This window comes from Ambystoma mexicanum, chromosome 1p, assembly GCF_040938575.1.
Source record: "Ambystoma mexicanum isolate Mex_15411 chromosome 1p, UKY_AmexF1_1, whole genome shotgun sequence".
In the NCBI taxonomy this organism is placed as follows: Eukaryota; Metazoa; Chordata; class Amphibia; order Caudata; family Ambystomatidae; genus Ambystoma; species Ambystoma mexicanum.
In genome coordinates, this window is record NC_090921.1 from 1,051,960,463 (window position 1) to 1,051,972,753 (window position 12,291).

Below are 12,291 nucleotides of genomic sequence, written 5' to 3' on the forward strand. Positions count from 1 at the left end.
CCCGATTCTTTCTTCTTTGATCTCTTCTGCCTATCCTCTTTTGATCTTGTATCTTCTCTAATTGTTCGCTTGTGTCTGCTTCTTTTCCTTCCTCCTTTAAACATGCAGTTATTATTCCTATTCTCAAGAATCCTTCCTTCGATTCTGTTTGGTCAAATTTTTTACCTATATCTTTGCTACCTTTTTTTTATCCATATTTCTTGAGAGAGTTGTATGTACACAAGTCTCGCTTTTCTTCTTCATTCTCAATTATAATTATAATTTAATCTTTCCTATCATTTCTATGCTGAGGATTCACAAATCTTTTCTTCTTCTACATTCTCTTCTTTTCTTCACAATACTGTTTGTTGTTGTCTGTTAGCTGCCAAATCCTGGATGTTTTCTCGTCTTCTTCACCTCATTCTCTCTAAAACGGAGGTTCTTTTCTTCCCTTCGTCGTCTCCTCCTTCTGCCCCACCTCCATCGGGTCTCCTTTTCCCTCCCTCCATCTACGCTTCCTTCCTTTTTCTTCCTCTGACCGTAATCTCGGAGTTGTCTTTGACCCCTCTTTCCTTTGCACTTCATATTTCCAAAACTGCCCGTTCTGCTCATTTCTATCTTTATAATCTTCGTTGTGCTACTCCTTTTCTCTCATTTCAGGCCATTAAACTTCTGATTTACTTGCTTGTTTTTCGCGTCTCAAATATTGTTCATTTCTTTTTGTTTGGTCTTCTAAGTCTCATCTTATCCCTGTACGTTCTATATTTAATTCTGCCATTCGTCTTCTTTTTCAGCTTCCCTTTCGTGTTTGTTGGTTCTGCACTTCGTTCTGCCTCTCTTTTGATCTTTATCTTCTTTTCCATTTTCTTTGCTTTGTCTATAAAGCTCTCTGTTTTCTCGCTCCTTCTTATCTTTGTGCTCTTGTCTCCTTCTACGTCCCTTTTGGTTCTCTACACTCTCAATCTTTTTCTTTCAGTTCCTTGCCACCTTATGCTGCTTCTTGATTTTGTTCTTTCTCACTCCTTGCACCTAAGCATTGGAACGCTCTTCCATTAACCCTGCGTGCGTCCTCCTTGTATCATATTTTCCTTTCTGAATTGAAAACCCATCTTTTTTCTCTTTTAGTTTTTGATTTTAGATTTTTTTCATTGTCATTTTTATTGTACTGCTGTAACCATTTTGTTAAAGCGCGTTGACGAAAGTGCTCAATAAATAGAAATAGATGTTCAGGGAGAAGGTGTTTCAGGGTAACATTCGAGGAGGATGCCCCTGTGGTCAACTGGGTGTGCAGGAGATTGAGGGGCCCAGGTCTCTTGGGTGGTCTTGCAGGCTTTCCATGTCGCTTGCTTCATTGAAGGGGTTGGAGGTCATCAAGGTTCATAGTCCGTGTGGTTGGCAGTGCCAGATGTGGGTTCTTATTGAACTTCCCCATCCCCCTTCCTTCCGCGGTGGTCAGGGACTGCTTCAGACTATAAATTAAGGATGAATATGTTTGACATTTGCTGTGATGTTGGCCCTTTCTCTGTGTGGCTCTTTGTCTATATTTTGACATTGAACTCAACATTCTCTGGCTGTATCTTTGTTGTGTACTCACGTTGAATAATAAAAAAAAGACCTGCAACTCGCACATTCTTTCTACTAATCCAAAGAGAAAATATCTGTGCAAATTATTCAGGTGTAATCGAGCTATCGGGAAATATCCTGCATTTTATCATATGGTTAACAAGCAGTGTGAACAATACGTCATTATATTAGTATTTACTTGCCAGGAGTGGACATCCACATCTAACACAGAGGCAGATCAACATGTCCTTCCTTATTGCCCGACAGGCGATATGATCTAAAAAACTATAAACTCACAGTAACCCCCGAGAGACCGATCCGGGGTGTACTTTATTCACAAAGGAGTAATTACCAATGTTGGCACATCACTCCTGGGCGTATGAAATGTTTCATTTCACATGTAGGCGTGTGCTACATGAAGTGTTGTTACATGAGTGCTACTTGTTCTCGTCTAATGCAAGAACCCAACCTTCTGAGGATCGGGATCCCGCTCTATACAGTAACTGAGCCTCTTCACTAGTTGCCCATTGCTCCCAGCAGGACGTTTGTATCTTTGTCCCCCTTATCCGAGGAAGAGCGCCATGTCACACAGAAAAAAGAAGGTTCATTCGGAGGACAATCCCTTTAGCTGACCATTTGGAAGCCGTGGGCAACTCTGGGTGCTGAATATTCTTTCCTGGCAGCAGCTGGCTACTGACGCGGTTGATGTTTGCTTTCCATGCCACGTTAAAGATGGCGAACGGAGCAGCTGCGTTGGCATTGCTCCCAAAATTGGTGAAAAACTACTGCCTACTCCTGCAATCAAGGAAAGCTGACAAAGGGTCCACATTCTAAGATATTTGAAAGGATAGCTCTTGACTTTGGGCAAAGCAAACCACATATTACTGCCAGGTGGCCAGAAGTCAGCAGAGAGGCAGAACATGTTTTATAAAGGCACAAAGAGAAATCTTGCAGAATGCTGTAGAGCGCACCTTAGGTTTTTCCTACAGTTGTCTTCTGGGGGTGTCGCTAATCTGGTGGGCTTTTGCACGTGCATCACCACCTCACTACACCTAGATGGTTGAAATGCTGATGAAGCAGCTGATGGACAGGTGAAGAAAAACATGCATGGAAAGGTGAGCAGGATCAGGGGATCCCAGCAGTGAGGCACGTAGGTAGGAGGCCTGATCCTAGTTTGAGACCGTCATGTAGGATCTCATGTTTGGATTTCGCTCAAGCTCTACCCATTTCTCAATAACCAAGTCAATGATCCGTATGCTGTGATGGGGGTTGCTTCATTCACTTCTAGCGTATCATACATCAAGATATTTGGCAGGTAAGCTGCCCGCAGGAATTGGAAGAACTGGACTCGTTTCAAGAATGGCTGGATAGTGGTGGTTTCTACAGATGTGGACAGACTGGACTGCCTTTTGAGATACGCCACCAAGAATGACATGCATATTCCCCTTCGGCGGTCAGAGTGACAGGCCTTTGAAAGTCTGCAGAACTAGTAGCAGGAAAGATCTCTCAATACCGTCTGAGACCATGACCCTGCCAATGGCTGTCAGACTGAAAGGACGTGTCTCCTCGGCTGTTGAGGACTTGGGCTAAAGCAAGCGCATCTTTTTGATGGTTAGTTCCTTTCTTGTTCAGCAGGAATGTTGTGTAGAGTGCAATTCCTACTGATGCTGTCTCTTTAAGGAGCGCAACGAGCATGCCTCACACACTGTAATTCATCTTTTAACACCAGGTTGGAGAGCAGGCTTCATAAATATCTCACATTTGGCCCATTTGTGTCAGTGAACCAAGTTTTGCTTATAACCTGTCTGTTAGGGAGCAATATCTTGCATTTGGTCGATTTGTGGTAGTGGGCCACATCTCGCGTGGACGGACCGCGGGGCTTTGGGAACACAGCACCCCTGGAGAAATCTGTGGGGGTAGTAATTGCTGCACACCCGAATGTACGACTGGGGAAGGTATGTGGGACACATTAAGTAAGAGTGGAGGTAGGAAAGGTACTGCCACTAACCAACCCTAATAAAAACCCACCCTTCTGCATAGGAACTTAATGCAACCATTCCTCTACAGCAGAAGAAACTGCACGCACTTCACAGCACCAAAACAAACCACACATATTCTCGCCCACCACCGGTGGCTTCCAACCGAAAAACACAACTACGCTCAGGCAACGGTGTCACCGAACTGAAGCTGCCAACAGCACCTCACAGCTCTCTTGCTCTTTATCCCCCTCAGTCCTACTAACTTACTTGCCCGCCACCCTCCTTGCTTTAAAGATGCACCATAGAGCCAAAAGACCATGCAGGTGGCAACAGTGCGTGGCATAAGAATCTTTAACATAACATAGCGGAATTGACACTCCTGGTGCACCGAATGGTCTTTGTGTCCTGCAATGAAGTTATTTTCCATGCTCCTGGACAGTGATGCCGAGGCCTACCATCATTGACGCGGACACCCAACACAGCTCCCAGTCTGCTCGGTCGTCTGTGTATAACTGAGGAATACAGCAAATGTCCAGAGACCCTCCTGGTCATCTGCTCTCATGCACTGGGTTGTAAGTTGGCATTCATTATGCCCACCAGACTGCTTTGTGAGATCCGTTGCAGGCAGCCCAAACACTGCAGAACCTTCAACCAATAAGCAGCGCTCGAACACGCATGAGTCTTTCACACCATCGTCCTCCATTGCACAGTAGACGACTGTGGCCATGCCACCAGGGCATAATGTGTGTGATGGCAGGGAAATACTTCCAACCACAAAATAGTGGACGTTTCCAGCCCATAGTGCAGCAACCGAACATTAGTAACCACGTGTTTCCTCACGTGGTTTACACTTCCCAGCCACCACATCTGACGGATGAGCGTTAGCTTCCAATCGCTCAGGCTTCGACTGCACGTGCAGGGCAATAACCCCAGTGCAGAACTCCAATATGACGCGCGCAAAGAGGGGCCACCTTCCCGGGTTAGAAGCTCCTCTCCTGGCAACGGGGCTCTTTTTGCTGCATGCAGGGATAATCCGGCATGCACCCGCAGGTGGCGCCCTGGCAAAGCCTCTGGGCAGGACCAGCTTGCAGGGTCATGATGCACCTTGTCTCTGCTGAGGAGTGACACAGTGATTGTGCTCTGCAGATACAAGGTTTTGGGCATTCACCACGACACTATGTTGAGCATCAGTATGGACAAAACCTTTTTGTTTTTTCAGGTCTTTGGAAATGGCAGCCTCTTCGCAGGCACTTGCACGTTCTCGGAGGGCTTCCTCCGAGGAGAGAATTGTTGAGCTGTTGCTTTCCTTACCCAAGCTAAAGTAGGAAAGTTGAGGTTCTCAGCAGTGCACTTTGCATTCACATGCAGAACGGCCCCAAATAGGGTGGCCAACATTTTGATAACCTTTTGCAGGACACTTGCCCAAAAGGCGGTGATGACGTCACAGCGGCATTCATGTTTGGCCCGCCACATTTGTAATTTAAATTTGTTAATGGCTCTTAACACCTGGCTTAATTGCAATGGAAATGCTTTGTCCTTGGGAGTTGAGGATAAATAAGTTGGAGGTCGGCACACCTGTGAACACGTAACTGACACATGGGCAATGATAACGTGTGGGCAATGTATGTCCATTAATTGAAGATTGTGTGCACAACACAGAGTGCTATTGGTCTGCAGCTGATCTATCTGCATTACATATACACACACCATAAGCAATCTCATGGATGCAGCCCTACAACATTGCATACATGGCAGAGGTGTTTTATACAAATTCCACGTAGCATAACATATGCAGGTGTTGAAAAGGCAACAAATACATGTTTTTTAATAGCGAGCTGTAAAATGGCACATAACGGTTACATTTGCAGGGTGGATTGTCCAAATGGGCCATGGGGTCAGTGGTTGAAGTGTACACAAAGAAGTAGTGGAACTATGTTCTCTGATGGCCTGCACCCACTCCCTACAAACCCCATCACCACGCCCCCTCCCACACACAGTACAAAGCCCCAAACACGTGCACCTGCTGTGTAAGGGAACCGCCAGTGCAGTGCACTGAAAGTGCAAGCTGCAACTTCTTCCTATACTTTTATTTTAACACTAAACCATTCCGGAACGGTTTCTTTTTAAAATAAAAGTATATCAGCAGTAAAACGAAATTTTAAAAAGTAGAGGAGCACCACAGCCGACCGCTCCCGCTCACTTCGACCACTGCATGGGGTACTGACCTGCCACTGTTGCCCATTATGGGTGAGCCAAAGCCAGCTCCGCGATAGTGCTCCTAAGCACTTCTGGGCTGGCTTTCACTGTCGGAGGGAAATGTGGCTTCCCAATCTCCCTAGCGTGTATTGCCCATGGGGTCATGGCATGCCGGCGGCGTTTCGCTTCCCCAGTCTTGCACATCCCATTAGGGATGCAGGCTTGGGAACTGCAGCCCTAAATATGCTAAGTGGAACCGTCTGAATGTGGGGAATTAATGGATGGATGGATGGATGAATGGGTGTCTGTGTGAATTAGAGAAACAAATGTGTGTCTGTGATGGAGAGCAGACCTCTGATTGCGCGTGGGTTGGGGAGGGGTATTTTTGCAGCAGCTCAAAGGTAAAGCAAACATAAATGTTATTATGGGACAAGACTAGCCTACGTTGGTGGGCCAATCAGGATATATTTCTTAATGTGGCATGATATGTTTTAATGGGCATCCAGAGTAAAGCAAGCCCAAGTATTATTATGTGGCGAGACTGGCCTACTTTGGTGAAACCCATTGGATATATTTTCTGACGTGGTATTGCATTTGTGACTGAATCATGGGTGAAACCATTATATTATGCGTAGCTTGAAATTTGGGGGTATTAAAATGTCTCTCAGCATGTTCTTAGATGGCTATATTGGTGCAGTCTTGCCATATTTTTGATTGTGGCATGGCATTTTTACTGGCTAAGCCTACCGGGAGTATATTCTTACTTGGGGATACTGACATATATTGGCAGAGCCAGCATTGGCATGTTTTCCTATAACGTAATTACTGGCATTATGCACAAAGTAAATATGAGTATGTGCTGATATGGGAATGCTGGCATCTATTGGTCCAGCTATCATAGAAATGGTTTTACACTGCCATCTATTGTGGAAAAGGCATCATGAAAATGTGTTGTAAAATACTCCTGAGCACTGTTGGTGATTTGCATCTATTGGATACGTTCACAAGTTACCCTACAAAACCGATTGAAAGTACTATAAAATGCACTCTTTTAACTCATTATTTAAAAAATGTTCTGGGGGGGTAAGGGAGGAGAACGTCTCCAGCCCCAACTGCGTGGTTCCAGCTAGCGCAGATACACTCGGTTGCTCCTGCATATTTGCAGGCAACATTTGTACCCCTCCAATTAAAAGATGTGCCATATGGTTGCCACCAAGCATAGTCTGAGTAAATCTGTGTGTGGGTCTAAACCCATATCGCATCTCCACACTTACAGATCGACCTAGTATTAACTGTAATCAGATCTAATTAATTGTATGATCTCCCATTAAAAACACACTCACTTTGATCATTCCTTGAAAGCTCGGTTGTGTAATTTACGACTCGATGAAGACTCTTCTGAGGGGTCAGTCTTTCCATTGATGTGCTCCATTCCACATGTAGGTGCAATGGTGCTGCTGGTAAGAGTCACCTACTTATTGGTACGCAAGTGAAATGCTCAATTGTAGGCTTTTGCTGCTGCAGCCAGAAGGCTCCTCCTTCTGTCCTTTTTATCTCTGTTCACCTGCATCACAAACGTAACTGCTCAGATCCTGATGTCACCGAAAGTCTGAAACCCCAACACAGCTGCTGAAGTCCCCATAGACACGATTTACTAAAAAGCTTGGTCATAGACCTCGTCCCTTGCACAGCAATTGTTTCGCTGGAATGAAACTAATCCCCTACACCGCTTCTTATGTTCCACCGGGAATGGGTCCACCGCAACTTCCCCCCTGACCCCATGCCCTTTATGGATCCAATCCACCGCACGGCTCCTGGTACCTGCCACACAGCTTGCAAAGGGCCCAGAAACTTGGTACGCCACTTACCCCCTGGTATCATCCTTAGGCCTTGTCCACCAAACATGGCCTCTCCACACATTAGTTAATTTCTTACAAAGTGGAGCACTGCAGCAATTCTGCCTTCCCTCCTCTTTACACACTGTTTCCGGTTTGCTTACCACACCCAATGCACCGAACACTCTGTCGCTCACAGACACAATGCCTCGAAAATATCATGGTGCATGCATGTCAAGACGTGGAATGGATCTGGACATGATGATCACTGTGGTAATAAAACCAGGGGGCCAGGGCTGGGAAGGTGGGGCTTAACAGTTCCTTGAATGAAGATCATGGTTCAGGCAATTAAATATTTGATCATTGTAAGGCACTCTAAAGTTGACTGATGTGCCCCAGTACATATCCACAGGGTTCGAAATGGAGGGCAGCTGGGAGCTAATTAGCTCCTGCTTGTACGCTATAAGGGCCTTCTTAGCTTGATACCAACATCTAGCAGGAGCTACATTTGGCTCCCCAGGCCAACTGATGTTGAGCAAACACACCTATGTGAATTTAACTCTGTGCATTTGGAACAATCTATAAATAAACATTAGGACACATCTATACCACGTTTAAAGCATAGGCGGTCATACATAATGGACAAAATTATGTGTTTGCTACTTATGTGGAACTTAGATTTCCAAAAGCTATGTAATAGCTCCTCGTTCCCCAGTGGTAGCTCCAGGTCACTGGCTAATGCTGGGTACCCAGGAGCTCCTTTTAGTTCTTGCTAATCAAATCTTTTTTTCGGTCCCCGCCTCTGCCTTTAACCCTGCCTCACTCTGGTTGCAGGTGGAAGACTGCACGCTCCAGCTGTCGAGCAATGGAAACTACCTGGACATCGATATCTCCCTGGAGGAGCAGCGAGATGAGCTGGAGGGATTCTTCGAAGAACTCGGGTAAGGGCGTTCAAAACCAGTGTTTGGGTCCTTGATATTTACATGTAGATTAAGAAAAGGATGGATCACCTTGTTGTGTACTCTGGACTCTGAAATGTCAATTCATGATAGGAAGGTCAGGTGTAGTTGAACATGATTGCTATATTTATTTAACTAAATATTTTAATGAAGATATTAGCCAATGGGCTTCAAACATAATGTACTGAAACAGATAGACTCTGACCGGTGTTAGGAAAAATGTCTTAATTGTAGGTAATTTTTCTTCCATGTGCCAACCCCTAAACTTTTTGCTGTTGTTTTCACCCTGATCTAGACTTTGCCAGAGAAGCGCAGCCTTCTGCCCCACACCTCTGGGCTTTCGCTCCATTCTTACGGGGAAACTGACATGCCCTTAAGACAGTCAGTACCGGGAAACGTTGTTTTCCGTAGTTCTTTCTCTCATGTTGCAGCTTTCGTGCAACATGACACAAGAGGGCACTGTAAGCTAAGTTACTGCTCTCTTGGGTCTCTAGTCACTCTTCAGGCCCTAGACGCTCTCTTTGGATTGTTAACGAATGGTGCAAGTGAATCACGGACGGGACTGGTGGCAGCGATCGTTTCTTTGTGTTTTGAGCTCCTTTTGGCTGTTTAAGTGCGTTTCTCGCACTTAGCCCAAAATGGTGGCCTGGCTCCCAAAATGGCCAGACCATGAGGCTCTTTGTCCTGCCCGCTGAGCGTCTTGCCCCCTTCACCTTCTCCAGGTCGAGTCAACCTGGGGCCTTCCTTATTTGGGCATGTACTTTCCTGCGAAACACAGATGCTTTCGCAGGCTTCTACAGGCCTTGTGTGCGCCTCCATGATGTGGGCTGGGATGTCTGGTCCCAATACACATCCTGGGTGCCAGAGAGTCTAGTGTGTCTTGAATGCCTGGGACCACCGTGGTCCGTGATAGGTCCACGTATGGTGTGAGTGTTTTTTGAGCAGATCTCCCATTGGGTCCTCTCCGTTTTGGCGCGAAGGGAACTCTGGATAAGAGGAGGCTGGAAACACCACTACCATGTCGATCTCCTGAGTTCTCACGAACGACGGATACAGGAGCCAAGTATTCTGCAACTAAGAGGCTGAACCGAGGAATCGCTGGTGACCTGCTGAAGGACTGCTCCTCTGCACTGCTGTCGCCCTGTGAGACTATTCTGCTTGTGATCGAACGAGAAGGCCTGTACTGGTACTTCGACCCTTTGGAATAGTGGCAACAACTATTCTCGGCATCTTCATCATCTCCTGCACGTAAGCCTTCGGAAGCGTCCCTGGGCCATCCAGTGGACTGACCAGCCTACCCGGGTGCCTTGCTCTGTCACCGCCATCAGGTTGCTGCTGTATTCCGAGTCCTTGGCACTCTCACACGATTCGTACACTTGGCATTCCCAGGTCTGAAGTGAGAAGTGTGCATTGGGATGAAATACACACAGCCGCTGCGTTGCCCTGCTGTGGTAACAATCTGTGCGGGTTCACTGCGTTTGGGACATCCTCAACTCTAACTTCTGCTGCCGCGGAATCTACATGACGCATAGACATCCCCTGCTCGTATCTGAACCTGCCAGCACTGAAACTGACGCGGCGAAGCCTGGGTCTGCCTGCATCGGGGACCGGTGAGTAGCAACGCTAGGAACCGGTCGCCCTCCTGCAGTAGCCTGTAGCTTTTCCTCGCTGTGTTAAAAAGCACGCCTTTTTCGCACTTGCGCTCTGCTTCTGCCCACAAGTGGAGGCTGCGCTTGAGTAGCGGAGATCTGTTCGTCCTCCTTTGTTCACTGCTCTGAACTGCCTGATTTCCTTTAAGAGACTCCCCTTGGCCCGTTGGCACCAGCGTGTGCAGGTACTTTTGAGCACAAGGCTCCACTCTTCGTAGGGCTCAGACTTCCTTCTAGTTAGGTGGCCTCTGAAGGCGAACTGGGTCTAACGATTACTTGCACTGCCTGTTTTCCTTCCCATCTAGGTGATCTGCATATTTCATGCTTCTAACTCTTTAGACCCTTCGGTAATTGTATATATATTGTATTTGATTGTGATGTGTTGGTTTACTTGAGTTTTACCGTGATTCTTTACTATGGTCAATGTTACAGAGGCCTTGTAATAAATGTGTCTATATTTTTAATATAACACCTGCTTGGAGTGATTTGTAAGCGTCCTTGCTTTGTGTGCTCATTGCGGGCTTTCAGTCACCCTCACCCCTCTTGAGACCTAGTCTTGACCGCCGCCATCGCTACCCTGATTGGTATGGCTTGTCCAGAGGTTACCCTGTTCCAAGAAACTAGGCTGGCCTTCTGAACCTCTGCCCCTCCAGGACAGAGTTCAGAAATCCATTTTAACAAATTGGTGTACAGCGGTGGGATACGACTGAAGGTATCCAGTGTTGTGCACGAGCGAAGGCATTTCAAGTTATTCCTACGAGGACACGTAGTGAATTGTCGTATTGTAACTTTTAAAAGGCCATAGTCCTATCTAACAGTATGGAAACAAATACCTTGTTAACTTTAAATGCTTCTAAATCCGAAACATTGAAAAAGATGTGTGCGGAGAGAGGTGTCTCCTCTCAAGGCACCAAGTTGGATATGATCCAAAGAATCGTGGCGTGGCAAGAAGCTAAGCTTGACGCTATAGCTTCCGAGGACAGTGTAGAAGGAGGTGGGGCTGCTCTCACTGGTAGAACCGACAGTTCTGCCGCTGCACCGGTCCACCGCGACCATGAGGACAGGGAGGATGAGATGTCTAATGTTTCCTCTGCCAGTGTCGATGGGGAAGCCATGCTTGAATTCAAGAAGCAAGAGCTGCTGTTTAGGCAGAAGGAACTTGAGTTCAATATGGCCAAACTCCAGGAAGAGCTTGAGTTCAATAGGGTCAAGCTAAAAATCAAACGGGCAGAAAAACAGAAAGACAGGGATCACCAGTTGGAGCTGGCCAAGCTTCAGGTTGCAAATGGATCTAAGGGTCCTGGACATGGGTCTGGGGCCTCCTCTCATCCAAGGTTTCCAAAAGATTTGCTCAGTGTGTATGGGGAAAAGAATGACATTATGGACTAACTGAATACGTTTGAGTATGCGTGTGAAGTTCAACAAGTTGACAATGCTGATAAAATTGCCTTGTTACTCAGCAGATTGCCCCATTCTGGCTGCAGTGCCATTATGGAAATGTCGAAGGCTGAGCAAGAAGATTTTGCAATGTTGAAGCAAACTCTCATTTTAAAGTTTGGAAAGACTCCTGCCCAATATTTAAAACGATTCCGAGAGTATAAGAAAAAAGAAGGTGTACTTGGGTATCTTATGTAACCGAATCCTTAAAAAACTTGACTGGCTGGGTCGAAGGTTATAATTTTCTACCTTTGAAAGCATGATAAGTCTTGTCCTGCTGGAACATATTTTTGCATCTTCTTCCCCGGAGCTTAAGCAGCATTTGGGGGATTCTAAGGAGATAGATCCAAAGAAACTTGCCATTGCAACAGATTTATGGGTGTCACATCGAGTGTCCCATAAGGATAAAACTCCTCCTGGTAAGCAGGAGGAAGGGAAAAAGTCCAAAGATCAGGAGGGTGGAGAATCTGATAAATCATCTTCTCAAAAGGGCCACAAAAAGAAAAATAAGGCTAAGACACAAGAGAACTCACAGGGTAGTGGAGGTCAGCCTCCGAAACAGAACTCTGGTTATAATAAGCCTGCCTATGTAAACAGACCCAATGGATCTTGTTTTGCTTGTGGAGCAACTGACCACGTGAAGGGGGATCCCCGGTGTAAGGTTAAACCTTTGGGGTTCCACTCCGCTAATCTG

At 46.2% G+C, this 12,291-nt stretch overlaps 1 protein-coding gene across 2 annotated transcripts in view; it reads left to right on the plus strand.

Moving 5' to 3' along the window:
* Positions 1 to 12,291, plus strand: part of LOC138447928 (FH1/FH2 domain-containing protein 1-like) — a 546,688-nt gene that overhangs the window by 170,425 nt on the left and 363,972 nt on the right. For both annotated transcript variants that reach the window (XM_069604454.1, XM_069604457.1), the window contains exon 2: positions 8,387 to 8,493. In XM_069604454.1, coding sequence (XP_069460555.1) covers positions 8,387 to 8,493 — 107 coding nt within the window. The remainder of the gene's footprint in view (positions 1 to 8,386; positions 8,494 to 12,291) is intronic.